At 42.0% G+C, this 18300-nt stretch overlaps 1 protein-coding gene across 9 annotated transcripts in view; it reads left to right on the plus strand.

The window, feature by feature from the left end:
- PRUNE2 (prune homolog 2 with BCH domain) overlaps positions 1-18300 on the plus strand; it is a 143327-nt gene that overhangs the window by 21083 nt on the left and 103944 nt on the right. For all 9 annotated transcript variants that reach the window (XR_013977138.1, XR_013977139.1, XM_080972156.1 and 6 more), the window contains exons 2-4: positions 8613-8717; positions 10050-10252; positions 12039-12202. Coding sequence is in view for 7 of the 9 variants with exons in the window: in XM_080972156.1 (XP_080828282.1) it covers positions 8613-8717; positions 10050-10252; positions 12039-12202 (472 nt within the window). In the remaining 2 variants the exon portion in view is untranslated. The remainder of the gene's footprint in view (positions 1-8612; positions 8718-10049; positions 10253-12038; positions 12203-18300) is intronic.

Raw genomic sequence — 18300 nt, forward strand, 5'->3', positions numbered from 1 at the left:
CTATGAGAAGTTGTGGACTCTCCTTCCTTAGAGGTTTTTAAGTAGAGGTCGGATGGCCATATGTCATGGATGACGATGATGCCTCCATGTGAGAGTGCCACTTTCTTATGGACTGAGAAGTTGGAGAGGACTCTGGGGATTATCTAGTCCAACCCCCTGCAATGCAGGAAGGGCGCTATAGAAATTCACTAAATTAAGACTGAGAAGTGCTGTAGCTCCTCTGTGGTTGAGCATCTGGTTTGCAAGCAGGTTCAGTCCCTGGCCTCTCCAGATAGGGCTGGGAGAAACACCTCTCTGAAATCCCGGTGAGCTGCTGCCAGACAGTGTAGACAACAATAGCAACAAGCTGATTGCCAGGTATTTGGGAAGTTCTGCACCAAGTGCAGAGCCCTGTGCTCGGTGCTTCTAAAGTTCAAGGCCAGGGCTTGCAAAGCCCGTTGCACAGCACTTCCCAAGTGCCTGCTATGGGTGCTTCGGAATCTCTGCACAAGGGACTTCGCAAATTACTGTGGAATAATTAAAAAAACTGCTCTGGTTTTAAAAGAATCATATTTTCTTTCCTTCTCAAGGAAGCAATTTACTGTATATTTAAAGTGTTTCTCCCAGTGCTTTGAACAGAGACTACTTTCTCTGCAGAGGAGAAAATGTTCTTCCAGTTCAGTGCTATCCAGCTGAACAACTGGACATTTTGTACCAGCTGAAGTTTCTGGACCATTTTCAAGGGATGCCCCTTGCAGAGTGCATTGCAATAAACTAAGCAAAAGTTTATTAGAGTGTGAGTAACTGAGTCATGGCTATCCTGGTCCAGGGATCCTCATAGCTGACAAACCTACTGTGGGTGGGCTGAGATACTGTTTACCACTTACTGTATCCTTCCAGTGACTGCTGCATGCCAATTCCTTGGAGAGGGATGCAACCTCATGGACAGGACATCTCCCTAATTCTGGACTTGAAAACCACCCACCTACAGCACCTCATTCTATCAAGATTCAGCTACAGTGCATTATCCCGAATCTAGCCCATTCCTGCCTCTTAAGCACTGGTGCTGATTCAGATGTAAAAGAAGGTGAGAGTGAGAGCTAATTGATTGACCTTATTCAAGACAATGACAAATCCCTTACATTTTAACCTAGCGGTCTCATACACAATATTGCTCAGGAATTCTAAGAAACCAAAGAAATTAGTGAAATTCTGAAGCCAGTGGTTAAATTCAGTGTAGTGTTGAAAGATTTTGGCCACCCTCCTGATGCAAAATAGCATTCAATTGTATACAAACATAGATGAAAGCCTGTTCCTTGATCTCAGAATTGCTGATTCTTAAATGGTGTCCAAATACATAAAGAACAAACAACTTTCAAAATATATAGTGTCAAGTTCCTTTGGGTGTCTAATGTTTAGAAACATTCCCCATCTTATTCAATTCCAAGTCTGCTGCTGGAAAACCAAAGCGTAGCATGAGAGGAAGGATACATGGTGCTTTAGCTAAAAGAGGCTACTCTAGGCCAGTCGAAGCAGTCTAGTTGGTCACATGCCAGCTTCAGCCCACAGAACTGTGAGCTGAGAACCATTGTTCTAGATTGCAGCTGTAGATTGATTTTAAATGAGGTTTAATTAAACTGGCAATTAATTGTCCCATAATATAGTATTATCAGTTCACGTATCAATGTACTGAGCAAGCAGCGCAGTGACAAGATAAGTTGCTCTGTCTTGGTCCATATGTCTATGTTCCAAGTTTTCCATAGTTTTAATTGGTTCCCTGTAGACTACCATTTACAAGCATATGGTATGGAAAGTGCTGACTGCATTTGTTATCATATATTTTAATACATTGGTGGCACAGATCACTTAGCTTTTCACTGTGATTATGCACTTGGAGGAGACTGCGGTGCACTTGAGAAAATGACAGCATCCTGCAGCATGCCAAACACTTTCGACAAAATGCACCCCAGTCCTTTTTCCAGTATCGAAAAGAAAAGTGGAGCAGTCGGATTCCTAAGAGCTTTGACATATTTCAGCTTTGCTGAAACATATTTCACCTGCTCAGAAACATTTGGGACGCATGCCCAGCATTGGTGGCAACTGTAGCAGAGCCCTGTAAACAACTTGGGGAATGTGCAGTTCCATTGCCACAGGCTTCCACATCAGTACCAACCGCATAACAGCATGGAGAGAATAGTGGGAAAGAGTGGAAGAATTAGCAACAAACCTCCAGAATTAGCATTCCCATTTGGGGGAATTGTCCCATTTGTGGACCTCTTGAATCCTACATGTTGGCCTATGGAATGATTAATAAAGTACAGATAGCACTGGAGAAGTCCCAATGAAAGTTCATTGGCCCACTGCATGTGGGTTCAGATTTAGCCCCATCTTTACTTGATTTTATACTTTTTCTTGACCAGCCACTAGTCCAGGGATGGATAACTTCTGTGTCTCCAGATGTTGTTGAACTACAGCTCCCATCATCCACAGCCATTGGCTGTGAAAATGCACATGCCATAGATATTTGGAGAGGCTCATGATGTATATTGTTTATATGCTAATGTTTGAAGTTTCTGAACCAAGAGGAGGGAGTTGACATGCTTGGTTTTAAAGTAAAATGCAGATATAGTGTGCATGGCATAGAAAGGAGTGATAGAATATGGCTACCTGGAAACAAATGCTACAGGAAGGATAGAGAAGGGTGTATTGGCGGTGATATTTCTCTGTATGCAAAAGACAGCACAGTAAAAGAATCAGAATGCCAAAAGGGTCAGAGCCTTTCACAGAATCAGGAATGGCTTGTCCGGCAGAATGGACCTATATCAGTAGCCTCCTGGCACCAACTTTTGGCTTATTTGTATGAGGGAGGCTGGCTAGGTTGTCGGGTCAGGTCAGCCATATTGATGTGTATGCTGTTGGAGGGGGATAGATCATTGTCCTGTTGCGTTGCATATGTAATAAGGGGAACCACACTGGGGTGAAGGCATCCTCCGTAGCATGTCCCTGTGCTAGTTTGAGGTTGTTGGTTAACTTTTCTAATAGGGCTGTTTCCCACATGTTTTGGTACCAGTTGTCTATGTTCAGTCCTGATAGGTCCTTCCAGTGTCTAGTTACGATATTTGTAGCTGCTGAAAGTAGCTTTATAAGTTTCTTGTAGTGCCCATGTGTGTTGCTGTCCTTGAAGATATTTAATAGGGTGAGCTCAGGAGTTGCTTCTATTACCTGTTTTGTTATTTTGGAAATTTCCTGCAGCACTGATATCCAGAAGGATTGGACTTTGGGGCATTACCACCACATGTGGAGGTATATGCCTATTGCAGTGCAGCCTCTCCAGCATTTAGATGAAGTTCTTGGGTGTATCTCTGCTAGCTTTTGTGCTGTTAGGTACCATCTATATATAAGTTTTAGGGTGAGTTCTCTTCTTTTGACTGAGATGGATTTGAATTGGGTATGGTTTAATTCATGTCCTGTGTTCTGCTTCCATTGGTTTTTAATGCTGGTAAGGGGGTCTGTAGCGTCTTGGAGTAGTATTTTATATATTGTAGAGACCACCCCTTTGCTGTGTCCCTCTGTTGTTAGGAGGAGTTTCTCAAAGCTAGTCAGTGGCCTGCTGGCTGCTGTTTTTGTTGCTGGGTTATTTAGGAAGGCTTGTAGTTGGTGGCGGGTTAGCCAGGGTATTGGAGGGTCCCCTAGTTTATCTTGTATTTCCTGTATTGTTATGGGCTTGCCATTTTTGTATAAGTTGGTTAAGCAATATAGGCCTTTGGTTTGCCAGGTTTTTATTTCAATGCTTTGGGATGCTTGATGAAATTGTGGGTGGTGGGTCAGGGGAATTAGTGGAGATGTAAAGGTAAAGGGACCCCTGACCGTTAGGTCCAGTCACGGACGACTCTGGGGTTGTGGTGCTCATCTCACTTTACTGGCTGATGGAGCCTGCGTACAGCTTCCAGGTCATGTGGCCAGCATGACTAAGCCGCTTCTGGCGAACCAGAGCAGTGCATGGAAACACCATTTACCTTCCCGCCATAGCAGTACCTATTTATCTACTTGCACTTTGACGTGCTTTCAAACTGCTAGGTGGGCAGGAGCAGGGACCGAGCAACGGGAGCTCACCCCGTCACGGGGATTTGAACTGCCAACCTTCTGATTGGCAAGCCCTAGGCTCTGTGGTTTAGACCACAGCGCCACCCACGTCCCGTAATGGAGATATGGGTGGGGCCAACTTCCCTACTTTTTCCTTCCATGCTTTAACCTATTTAGTTTTGTGGGGATTTTCCTAGGTTTCTTTTGGGGAAATGGGTACGCTGTCGTGGAGGTATTTCCAGTTTTATCTATCTTCATGTGCACCCATTGTTTCGCTTCGTCTTCCAGGATGTATGGGATTATGTGGCACACTTGCTTGGCGATGTAGTATAGTTCTATGTTTGGAATTCCCCATCCTCCTTCTGAGGAGGGAAGGTGCTGAAATTTGGGACTAGCTCGTGGCTTTTTATGTGAGAAGATAAATGAATGTTGTTTTTTCTGCCACTCGCAGAGTTGGATGGGGGGGGCGGATCCAAACTGGGAGAGTTTGAAATTGATAAGTTAGCTTTGGGACTAGCTCTGGCCAAGCATATTTTAAAAGGTATATCTTTTCATATAAATCTTTTCAATGTGTGTGTGTGTGTGTGTGTGTGTGTGTATATAAATAATTTTATTGTTTTTCATAACAACAAACCCACACACCCCTAAACAAACTAAACATGAGCATAAGTGATAACATAAACAAATCTCCCTCCATACAATATTGCCAGCTACTGGGTGAGTATTCATGTCTTTATATTATTTGTTCCTCTATTTAGTTTTTCTACTGGATCATTCTATGTTATTCTACAGGCCTGCAGGCCTGGCCCTGGGACTGTGGGTACCCATCAGGCACACACACCCCTGCGCAAAGAATTGTGGGTGCCCAGTTCCTTCATGGGGAATGTTGTGCAGATTGGAGCACCCAGCCCCCCCCCCCCGTGCCTATGTTATTCTATCAGGGTTTTATGGAAGCTAGAGCCAACTTTCATACATTTTTATCCATAGGTCTAGATTTCGCCATGTTTGAGCAAGGGATAGTCTTGCCTCAACAAGCAAAAATATCAGTCTTCTCATCTTGTCAGAACTACAGGGGAGCCCTGTTGAGAGGTCCTTCCATTTATAAAGTTAAATCTGTCCTGGGATGCAGCAGCAGCAACAACAACAACAACAACAACAACTTATACCCTGCCCATCTGGCTGGGTTTCCCCAGCCACTCTGGGCGGCTTTCAACAAAGATTAAAATACATTAAATACCGTAGGGCCTTTTCAGTTGTGGCACCCACTTTATGGAGGTTATTGTCTAAGGAGACATGCATGCCAAAGTATCAGTCTGAAGAAGACTTTTAGAGAATAGGATTTAATGTGTTTCTGGTTTTAATATCCTTTTTAAGTTAAGCATGTATTGGATATGAAAGGTGGCTTTATTAATGAGGAATTTTAAAAAAACATTGTAGGCTGTTAGCATTGCTACTGGTGTTTGCTGTGGTAGGCTGAATGTCACCTTGGTTTGTAGAAAGAAATACATATGGCAGAAGCCTTTTAAAAAGACACACAAGCTGATCTTACATCTTCATTTGGTTATAAAATCAGTATTAATTCTGATATTTTAGTGGAACTTGCCAGCGTTTAGTCTGCTGTGTGTGACAGTGTATAATTACAAATCAATTACTATTGAATTGTTAGCGTACATCATCCTGGCTAATACCTTGCAAAACAATGTACAAGTCCTTTAGTCGTTATCTGAAAATACTTGGTCATGGAGAAATGCAAGTTTTATTATGAGCCATAAATCCAGATCAGCTGCCAAGATTGCATCTCATTCCTAGTCCTCACTAACTTGGGAGTTTGTGTGTGTTTATTGATCAGGGAATTTGTGGCTGAAGATGGATTCCTCCAGGCAGAATCAGTTCCTTAGGAAGTTTTCTCTGAACTTGAAGAGAAAATTTCAAGTTTGACCTTGCAATATCTTCTAATAGCTAATTGAATGTCTGCAGGCTAAATATATACATGTGTGGGAAGACGAAAGAAAGCTGAATTACAACCATTATTATCTCAAAGAAGGAAATAGTTCTGATTATACTGGAGAGCAAGAGCAAAATATGTTTTCACCAACAGAACCATTATAGTTCAGTTGACATACAAGGGAGAAGAACTATTTTTCAGAGTGTCTGCTGCATCAGAGAAATAAAATATATACATCTGAAACAGTGTAAACTGCAACGTTTAGCAGAAATTGGTGGAATTAATTAGAAATATAAAATGTGAAGGATCATATTACTAAAGGAAGCAACAGGGGCGTTTCCAAACAACTACCCCAGGAGCATGATTTATGCATTGTTTTTGCCAAGAGGTAACAATCTTGGTAACAGGAAGACAGGCAGGGCAATATGACATTTTTATTGCTTGTTACCCACCCAGAATAATCAATGCTGGGGGAAAAGGATGGTGCCTTGATAGAATTGATAACTCTCTTAGCTTCTGAAGAGACAGTTGGCAAGGAAGAGGAAGAAGGACATACTATACTATACTATACTATACTATACTATACTATACTATACTTGGCTGTACTATATTAAACTTGTTCTGATTACATGTGTTTTGCAAAATTATAAAATACATACAACAGCTGTGTCTATCCAGAAAGACAGTAGAGCAGACATTTCAGATTTTTTTTTTAAACCCAACATATTTATTGGGAGACATATCATATTTCTGTGTAATCCTATTTCATTTCACAAAAGTTATGGATGCCCTTTGAATTGCTAGCATGAAAACAACAGCACTGTGGCCTTTTGTGGAAGCTGCTGAAAGTAATTTATTCTGGCCATACAGTAGTTACAATTTTTCAAAGCTTCTTTTAGGTGACTTGGCTAATCATGTAAACCTGATTATTAGGCAGCTGCAGTTGGTTGTGTGAAGAATCCTAATGCTGAACAGAAACAACAGTGAGTCCTGTGGGACCTTAATGACTAAGGTACCTTGGGGCCACCCTAGCTGGTAGTGCCTCTGCTCTGTGTGCAGAAAGTCCCAGGTTCAATGCTCAGCATCTACAAGTAGAGCTGTTTCCAGTCAGTGTGAACCTTACTGAGCCAGATAGATCAATGATCCATTACATTATTATAAGGCAGAATCTCATAGTCCTGAAACATCAGCTGCTAGATGCTTCACCCTCTATCTTTGGGAAAGGTTGTAGCTCAGAGCACCTGCTCTGCATGGAGAAAGTCCCAGGCTCAGTCTCTGCCCCCCCTGAGTAGGGCTCAGAATGTGCCTGTCTGAAATCCTGGGCAGCAGGTGCCAGTCAGTGTAGACAATTATGAGCCAAATGGGTGACACAATACAAGACAGTTTCATTGGTTCCTTGGTTGCCTTTGCTGCAGCAAACCAGCATAACCACCCACTGGAAAGCAGTGAATAGATCAGTGCTGCAACCTTCCATGGAGTCCTGCCATGCTGAATTGATTTTCAGTAAGCTTCCTGTGGAGGCTATAATGATAGAAGAAAAGGCACTTCCTCAGCTGTGCAGGTGCTTGAGTCTCTTCCTTCCATGATTTAATTCACTTGGCCATATTGGGAATAATGATTAAACTATTGGAGTTTTCCCATAACTCATTTAGCATTTATTTCTGGTTCACTAAGTCTAATGATGAATACAAATATTAGGAGTATATTCCATGACATCTTACCTGCATTTCGAACTTGTTCTTTTCCACTTTTTTTTTTTACCACTAATACACATTCAACCATGATTTGTTACTAGTTTTCTCTAAACATTATGTTATTATATTTGGCAGCTGCCCAAATGTCAAAGATTTCTTATTCATTTTAACATCTTGATTTTCATATGATTTCACTAATTTTAGAAATTCATAGTCAATACAGGTATCTGATTCTGAAGCCTTAAGGATAGCAGAAGGCACACCTGAAACTATGGTGTGAGGTGCAGTGAGCAGAGGCCTAGCCTTCTTCATCTCCTTTAAAGCTTTTTTAAATATGCAGGGACACTTTAGGCTTCTTTTCTCTAGGCTGATCACAGTCAGTTCCTTCAACATCTCCTGATATGTTTTGCATCATTAATCATTCTACTTAATGCTTTCTTCTGAATCTTTTTTTATGTTTTATTTTGCTTAAAGGCATATCTGTGCTGTCCCGCTATTTTTCATTTTGGTTTGTCCATCTGGGCTTCCACTATGGACTCAGGTTATTTAAAACAAGTATTGGATATGAGCACAGAAAGTTGTGGCTTTACTGCACACACCAGCAGTTTTGTTGTGAGGTGCAAAAGTGTTTGTGTGTACATGGATGCATATCTGTGGGAAGGAACTCTGTGGGGTAGGGAAGTATCCTGGGTTATACAAGGTCAGAAATACTCCTGTCCTCACTCACCCAAACTTCCAATTATTTTGTGTGCAAAATAATTTAAATGAATAAGTGAAGAAAAAAGCTTTGACAATTAAGAATGAGAAGTCTGGGATCAAATCAACTTTGCAAAATATTTAGTTATTTTGAAAGATATCTTATGTCTCTATTCCCTTTCCCCCTACTATTTAAAAACTGTCTTCTGTTCCAGAGTCGAAATAAACATTTGGATAAAGTACATGTAGTACTTGGAAATAAAACCTGTGATTTGGATTCACTTATTTCAGCTTTAACATATGCCTACTATCTTGAAAAGGTAAAGTATTTTCTACTGATATTACACTATATTTTAAAATAATTATAAGCCCATTGTAACATGTTGATCTTTTTCACCTAACTGTAAAACTGGATGAGATCAATAATAAAATATTCTGATTTTATGATTGGGGAACTAATGCTGGGTCACTGCTTTATTGCCTGCATTTTCCCCCTTATAGATTCATCACAGCCATCCAAAAGCCATCTCAGTTATGTAATTTTCCCTGAGTCAAGGATGTCTATCTCTGTCCACACTTGTATGCATTGTCCTTAACTGCCCATAGACTGACTGCCCTCTCCCCGTCATCTGCTTTGCACTATTATCATCACAATCCCTCAACCGTCCCTCATAAGGCTTGGTTTCCAGACCCTTTATCATCTTGGTCGCCCTCTTCTGCACACACTCCAGCTTGTCAATATCCTTGAATTGTGGTGTCCAGAACTGGACATAGTACTCCAAGTATGGTCTTGGTCTGCCCAAGGCAGAGTAGAGTGCCCACTAGGACTCCTCCTCTCCAGGGTCTTTCCCACACAGTCCCAGGCTGCCTCTGCACACAACCCCTCTCTGCTCTGCCTGTTTTATTTCTCTGCAAGTTCTGGAAGACCAGTGGGGAGAGGAGCTGGTCGCAGCAGGAGGGGGAGACTCCCTGGATTCTTTGGCACCCTGTCTCCACTCTGCCTCTTGGCCACCCTCCCCTCCAGCCTCCGCTGCAGTCTCAGAGTCAGAGTCTCTCAGAGTCTGCAGAGTTGCTGCAGTCTCTCTGCCACAGCCTCTTCCTGTTTACTAAACCCTGCCACCTCTTCTGCTGCTGGCACCTCCTCCCCCCAGTCTGTTCTTTCTCCTTCTGACCACTTATTGTCACCCCACCAGCAATCCCCTGGCTTGGAGCCTTCTTCCCCTGGAGGTGCCCTAGGGGCTTCTCTGGCTGTGCTTCCCAACACTCCTCTGCATCCAACAAGTCCATGATACTCTGATCGAGCAAGAATTTCCTCATCTTGCCCAGTAGCTTGAAGTTTAGATACGTGGACCTCAGGTTGCTGGACCTTCTCTTCCAGCAAGGCAACTTGCACTTGCTGCTGGTGTAGTTTCACATGTTTTCAGGCAGGAAGGCAAATACGGCACAGGTGTTGCAAGTCACTTCGGTAGTTCCCTCACCATTCATGTCTCTTGTGCACCATGATGTATACCTCACCCCCCCCCACTTGTGAAAGAAGAAAGTAATGTATGAAATTGCAGTGATGGAAAGTTTTAAGTTCAAGCCTGTCCATTATGAAAAATTATTCACAGTTTTTGAGTGCTTTCTAATTCACAGGGATTCTCTGCTTACAGGTCAGTCCACCTAACATTCTGTGCTTGCCTGTACTGAACATACCAAGAAGAGAATTCTGCTACTGCACAGAAACGAGGTTTATTTTGGAGGAACTGAATCTCCCAGAGTCTCTCCATATCTTCTGTGATGAAATCAATTTGTATCAGCTGAACAATGAAGGGAAATTGTCTCTTACGCTTGTGAACAGCAGTGCACTGACAAGGTATCATGCTCCATATCTGATTACTAGCAAACGTGAACTTGGCAAAGATTTACCCTTGGTAAATCTTGAAAATCCCAAGTGTGAGACTTGCCTTTGTTCTCATCAGAGTGCAAGCTGTTATCATGATGAATACGCAATGAAACAGTTAAGACAACAAAACTCCTTAACTTTTCTGTACCTATTTACACAGTTCATGTGATTACAAAGATCACATGTTGGAGATCACACACTCAAGTCATAGATGCATGAATGTTCTATCTTTTTATCTCTCTCTCTGCTTATATCTCTTTCTTGCCCAGCAACACATAGATATGCTCTGAGTGGTACAAGAATGCCCAGTTTTGAGGGGTGCTATGAACCCTTCCCTTGTTTGATCTGTGAATAGAGCACAGAATTTCTGGATGGGGTTGCTCAGAAGGACCCTGTGTTTCATGCACCCATACAAAGCTGTTATAATGACAAAGTGCTCATGAATGGCATCATCAAGAACACTTTAAAGGCTGAGTGCTTTTCAACTACTGTGTCCCATCAGCATATGGATTTCCACTTGGCAGAGGGACTTTCCCCTCTCTCCTCCCTCCATGTGAGCCCCACATCCTCTTCAGATCTGCTCCAGGGGGGTGGGCGAAGCCCTAGACCAGATTAAGGGTGTGGGGGGGATAATGTTCTATTGCACAAGAAGAAATCCTTGCACTGACAGAACGAGAGACTTAGTGCTATGTTGTATTTCACCCTAAGGGCCAAATGAGGTGTGATGTGAAATGCAGTTGTGCAGCTAAAGTGCAAACTTTAAAAAAATGGAAATAGCATCAGCTGAGGGCACAGCTGATAATTATTCAGATGACAGCAGAATTTGAGCATTTCTTCCTGTTCTGTGGTCCTCAGCTCTTCCTCTGGAGATGATATTTGTTTCAGGTTGGGTGGGAGAATTGAGCCCCCTCCCCCCACCAATTGATGTCAGTTGGATTATTTTTACACAAAAACTTGTTGGTTTTTAAAAGACGAATAAAAAGTGTTTTTTCCTGGGAGTACTCAAGGTACGCAGTACTGGCACCTTCTTCCTTCATTTCTTCAATTCTGGTTTCTACCCTACTTTCCCCACCGTAAATCTTTAAAGGGAAGCCACATTTGGCAACTTGCTGAACTCCACCCTTCTGCAGAAATAGATGGGGAAGGGGGGGGGGGAGAGATGATGCTTTCCTTCCTCTCTGGCAGCACATGTCTGAAAACTGGCACACAGCAGTTGTCCTCCTTCCAAAGATACACTGAGGATGAAGTTGGAGGGATGAGACAAAGAGCCCTTAAGCAAAATTAATTTTGGGTTACTTTTTGTGTATATTCACAGATCATAGGTCAAGTGTTTTCTGGGACTAGCAGGGAGGGCAGGGAGGCTACTCGTAAGAAAGAATGCCTCTCCGTCTCACCATTTAAAATATGCTGGTGTGTATATCCTGTGGAACTTCTTTGCACAATGCAGGAAGTAATAAAAGGAAAAACTGTGAATCAAACTTCCTCTTTTTCAGCTTCTGACAAAATGCAAAGTGCAGCTTGTGTAACAACCCTGTGAACCCATCCTGTTGGGAGGAGTGGGTGACAGACATATAAAGGCGATTTCTGTGCTGGCATTCTTTTCAAGACATCTTAAATAATAATGACCAAAATGGAATGGCGTTATCATTGTGTTGCTTAACTGCATAGTATCAACTAACTGCATTTAGATGACTTTGCCATATAGTTCAGAGAAATGGCATAAAGAAGAAAACTTTTGAAACCTTTGCTTTTATAGTGAAGATAAAAATTTGGAATCAGCTGTTGTCAGAGTCATCAACCCTGAAGAGCGATGTGATGGCAACCTGGAGACCTCAGCGTCCTCTTCCTCTCTGGTAGCAAAAGAGATTCTCCAAGAGGCACCAGAGTTAATCACTCGGCAACTGGCTCATCTTCTCAGAGGTGAGAGATTGTTCTTTATATTAAATACTGAAAGGTTTAATGGAGTGTTTCTGAATCCAGTCATGCAGAGAGACTGTGATCCATTCTTTGGTTAACAATCCCTTGAAAGACCATAGGAAGCTGCATGAAGGAAGCAGGGTGCAAAGAGTTTGATAAAGAGTAACATTATGTGGAACAATAAAAATGTGCATTTAAAAATAGGAATGACTAGGGTGTTAAGTGCAGATATCTGCATGTCAGTTGGGTAGGAGAATATCTTCTGTGTCTAGCTTTGTTTCTGGGACATGTCGGATTTGGAAATAAATGCCATAGCACTCAGTGAATATTATCAAAGGTATATGACCTAATTTTGTCCTCTGCCGTCCTTAGGGTGACTATTTAAACTATTTAAACAAAAAGGAGGAACTGCATCACCATAATGAGGGCAAAAGAGGACTTGGATGTGCATATTTTTTAGAGGTTAACTTATGTATAGATGAAATGCAAATTTATAAATTTATTATTATTATTATTATTATTATTATTTATTATATTTATAGCCCAGCTTCTTTCCTGACAGGGACTTTAAGCTAAAATAGGAACCGCTGAAAACACAGGGGGAAAAATCATTAAAATACAATTAAACATTGATAGAATTAAAACTATATCATTACTTGCTACTCCCATCTTTGAGCCATGCAAGATTCCAGGGAGTTCCAGACATGCTTTGCTCACGATCTGTTTCCTTTTGGAAATGAGGTACAGCAGAGACTGTGGTGTTTTTATAATATAGGGTTTATTTGCACATATATACAACCTGAGCCTACAATGGAGGGGTTCCCAGCGTTACACTCCAGGAGGGTCTTGCTTCCTCTATAGGCACAATTTAGGATTCAGAAAGACACCAGCCATGGCTCTTTGACCCTTTCTTTAGTTTGCTGCATTTAACAGACTGGCATTATTTTCCACCATCCCACATCATCCCCACCTGCAGTCCTACTTTCCTCTCTGCATCGTCTCTGCTAACTATCTCAGAATTCAGGGAAGGGCTCCATCCATTCGCCGAGTAGCACAGAGTCTTTGCTTTGCTGATGGTCCCTGTCCCTGTCTTTGTTCTCTGTTAATGGCCCATGTCTCAGGCGATCTCCTGAACCCAGGAAGCTGGTTTGACATTTATTTTAACATGCCAAGCATTGATTCTAACACCTTTCAGAACCAGGAGTTTACGGAAGTCTGGCACCCACAAACCCTGGCACCGACAGCTCTTAACTATAACCATGTATTTGTGTGTGTGTGTGTATGATCGATTAAAAACAGATAATTACAATAAAAGCAGCATCGCACCTGCCCTTTCATTAAATCAGTCAGTTCCCAAAAGCCTCTTGGAATAAGAAAGTCTGTTTTTATCAGGAAAACTTTCTGACAGTAAGAGCTGTTCAGCCGTGGAACAGTGGATTCTCAAGAGAGGTGGTGGACTCTCCTTCCTTGGAGGTTGAGTGGCTTTGACTGTAATTTAAATATAAATACAGTACATCTTAGCATAGTGATTAGGTGACCTGTGTGCCTCCCCAGGTTGCTGTCCAGGAGCTCATTGCTGATGGACAACAATAAGGTTGTTGGTCTCCCTATTTTGGTTCTTTGTCTTTAGACTGAACTTGGACTGAACTTGAAACAGAGGACCACCTCAAGCAGAGCATTGTCCTCTGTGTAGTAATGCATGTGGCTGCCTAGGCTTGCATCCTAGCTAGCATAAAATGATGTAAACAGAATAGCAGGGCCAAAAATCCAGTTAGAGTCCATCTAGTCCAGTATTCTGTGATGGCGAGATAGTCAAACACCCTGTGTAAAAGCATGTGTGAACCACGCAGGGTGGAGAGGACAGGACACCCATCTCCTGGCTGTCCCCAGCATTTATTTCTAGATAACGTTCTTCACATAAGATCTATTCTGGTGGCAATTACAAGTCTATTTGGAATCTACTCCTTTCCTTTCTGTTTGCTTTGTGTGACCCTGAATTCTATTCTTTAGGAAGAGAATTACCTCTATTCACTTGCTGCACACCATAAAGCTTTAGATAAGGAGTAGTCAACCTTTTTATACCTACCACCCACTAATGCATCTTTCTTGATGGTAAAATTTCCTTACCACCCCCCAGTGCTCGGTGGAAGGAGGATTCAGCTTGTGCTGCAGAACCACCCACCACCCACCTAGAATCCTGAAATGCCCATATAATGAATGTGATGAAGTCTAGATGCTCTATAACTAATCAGATTTAGCTTTATGTCAATATTACTGAAGGAAAACAAAGCCTATTCAGAGTGAGGGGGAATGCTTTCTGAATTAGGAGAACACATTCTGTTGGTGCTGATGTTTTGGGCTCAAAAGAATGAATGTAATTTTGTGAACATTTTGGAAACATCAGCACCGAAAGAATGCATTTAGTGCATAAAGGTAAAGGTAAAGGGACCCCTGACCGTTAGGTCCAGTCGTGGCCAACTCTGGGGTTGCGGCACTCATCTCGCTTTATTGGCCGAGGGAGCCGGCGTACAGCTTCCGGGTCATGTGGCCAGCATGACTAACCAGAGCAGCATGGCGAACCAGAGCAGTGCACAGAAACGCCGTTTACCTTCCCGCCGGAGCGGTACCTATTTATCTACAGTGGTACCTCGGGTTACATACACTTCAGGTTACATACGCTTCAGGTTACAGACTCCGCTAACCCAGAAATAGTGCTTCAGGTTAAGAACTTTGCTTCAGGCTGAGAACAGAAATCATGTTCCGGCGGCGCGTCAGCAGCAGGAGGCCCCATTAGTGGTGCTTCAGGTTAAGAACGGACTGAAAGCGACGACAGACTTCCGGGGTGGCGCCACCGGCAATGGCGGACTCCCTCTGAACTGGAGGGACTGGCTCCGCGGTAAACAGGGTCTACTCCGCTACGGCGAAGCGGGGACCCCTTCAAAATCACAGGCGGATGAAGCCTGTGACCGTGGGACTCGGCGGGCACCGTTAGCGCCCCCCCAATCCGCTAAGGAACCCACTAACGGGCTCCGAAGTGAGGAGGGGGAAGCGGCGTGGTGCTGTGAGTCAATCGCTATTTCCGTGGAGCAAAGCCGCATAGCTGCTGCCGGAGAGCGCTGCCTTCTTTCCTGGGACAATTTGGACTTTAAAACAAACACCCGTGAGTACTTAGAATTTGAACAAATGGGATATCAAATAAAGATTTAAAGACTATATAAAAAAAAAATCTATTGAATTCGGTACGGAGCGGGAAGGGCTAAACAGGAAGTCACCCTTCCGTTCTTTTGTAAATAGAACAAAGCAAAGGCAATTTACACTAGAGCTCAGAAAATTGTCTTTAAAAGAGTGGATTTCAACATTTTAAATTGGGAATTTTTTTTTTTTTTTTTGGACTATTTGAAGTAATCGTAAAAGAAAGTTATTTTCCTCCATCCTGATCCTGGAGCGGGGGTGTCAGGACTGACGTGAGTTTACCAAGATAATTGTTTTTTGACAGACAGCTAAAAGAAGAGAAATTTTGTGACTTTACTGTTCCCTTTCGCATTTTGAAGGAATATATATGGACAAAGTATCTTAAGTATTTTGGAGAAAAAAGGGAAACTTTGTAGCAAAAATAAATATAAGTCTTCCCCCTAGGGGGAGCTTTTGAAACTGTAACTAACTCCAGGGTTTTGACAGCTGTTACAAAATAACCGTGGGAAAGTGTTTGACTGTGCAAGACAATGTTTTCAGAAGCCTTGGTGTGCGTTTTTTTACAAAACAAATGCTCTATTGGAAGAATTACATGATAAGGTGAACCAGATGGCCATTTCGACTAGAAATCTTAAACAGGCAGTGGAATGCCTTGACCAGACTGTGGGAAAATATGTGGAGCTTACTCAGGATTCAAACCAGGAGTGTGTTTTGACAGAACAGACCCAACAGGAGTATGATCCTTTGGATTGGACAAATGAACTTGGAAAAAGCCAGATTTGGAAAAGGAAAGTTCGGTGTGGCTTGGAAATGGGGGGCTGGATTGACCCCCCTATGTTGGGATGTCTGGACTTTTTAAATATGGTAATGGGCTGCAATATGTTTGGGACTGTGGGGGCCCTCAATTTTGGAGGGCCCTTGAAACATGCTTTTAAATACTACATGGAATGCAGCGATGAATACGGAAAAGGGTCTGATCTGACGAGAAGGGTTAAAAACATTACTAAGTTGGAGTTACCACGAGCAAGAGACATTGTCAAGCTGGAGTTATCACGAGGAGATAAGGGAAATTACAGCTATAAGTATGAAGAAGAGCTGCGGAAGGGCCATGGAAGTGATCTGAGGGCCTCGGACATAAGGTCACCGGGTTAGACTGATGGGAATAAGGACTGACAAATCCCGGAACCAGGAGGAAGGGACGTTGGATAAAGACTGGACTTGTCTATATCCTTCTTTCTCTTTTTCTTCATTATTAGAATGTTTGCAAAGTTGATGAAAGATAGAAAAATGTTGGAAGAAATTACCTGGCTTTAGTAAAGATGTATAAAGAATTATGAAAGAACATTATGATCACAAGAAGCTGGTAAGGTTAAGACTTAAGTTTTAAACTTTAAGGTTTATTTTATTGTAGAAAGATAGGATAAGGAAAGGATTTGCTGGGATAATTAATAACTAGAATACAAAGGAAGGGAGGAGGAGGAGGTCTAAGAAAGAAGGCAACGATAGTTAAGGGTCTGAAAATAATGAATTTGTTTTGTTTTTGTTTTTTCCTTACTCTTTTTTCTGTATTTTCTATTTTCTTGTATTTTTACTTTTTGTTTTTGTTTTTGTGTAATTTTTGTATCCTTTGAAATTTTAATAAATATCATTAAAAAAAAAAAAAAAAGAACGGACCTCCAGAACGAATTAAGTACTTAACCCGAGGTACCACTGTACTTGCACTTTGACGTGCTTTCGAACTGCTAGGTTGGCAGGAGCAGGGACCGAACAACGGGCGCTCACCCCGTCACGGGGATTTGAACCGCCAGCCTTCTGATCAGCAAGTCCTAGGCTTTGTGGTTTAACCCACAGCGCCCCCCGCATCCCCATTTAGTGCATAGATAAGACTAAATAAAAAGCTTAGCCTTTAAACAATAAATGTTTGCTTTTTAAACTATGCACTAAATGCTTGTTTTTTAAAATGCAATCTCATTATAATATATTTCAGCCTTTAGGCTTCATAAAGGTAAAAAATAAAAGTATGCAAATCCATCAACAACTAGAAAGAGATATTTGTAAAGGAATCAGCACCAGCAGTGCTGTGATAATAGACATATCTGTGCAAAGATTATACTTATTGTGAGGTAGGTTTCATGTTCAAATTGTTTTAAAGACCTGCTTTTCCCTGATATCTTTGTCATTTCTTCATGTGCACAGTAAATTACTTTTTCCCGGCGGACTTTATCAAAACCTGCTTCAAGAATCAAAATACTCCAAGACGGGCTCTACTGTGAGTCAAGGCCTGCCCCATTTCTGGGCTTATGCCAGAAGCAAACAATTAGAAAACCTGCCAGAGACTTGAGCCTGTATAATTTTATTTCCCGAGAGCCGTTGACTAGGGGACGGTTGCCAAACTAAGGATCCATTAAATTGCTGAATCATTACATTTTTGGTGGGAGCCAGCTGGCAAGGATGTAATTCAGTAAACTGACTGTCAGGTATCTTGGGTCAGTGCACTCTCAGAAATACCTCCTTCTGTTTATTTGTATAAGGCCTTGAAGGATGCCACAAGGAGCACAGATTGTAACATGTAAACACAGACAAATTTAAAAAGGAAACCACCATTGTAACTCGTGGCATAAATTAGATGCAGACTCCAAAATTCCATCCATTGCTGTGGATGGTCTAAGGGGGATTCCAGTGACTTGGTGTGGGTAATTTTATTTTTCACATTGACTGTTATAATAAGTTCCCTTTTAGAAGCTTAGAAGGAAAGCTAGCATTTGAAAAGAATGTTGTTTACAGAATGGATGGCTCACCCTTTTCTTATATGGTCACAAACGCTGAGTGAATTGCATCAGTAACCTTTTATAGATTTCACTCTGAAAAAGGGAAGGGGATTTTCCAAAACCATGAAAACAAATTTAAAA

Source organism: Podarcis pityusensis (assembly GCF_964106645.2).
Source record: "Podarcis pityusensis genome assembly, chromosome: 11".
Classification (NCBI taxonomy): Eukaryota; Metazoa; Chordata; class Lepidosauria; order Squamata; family Lacertidae; genus Podarcis; species Podarcis pityusensis.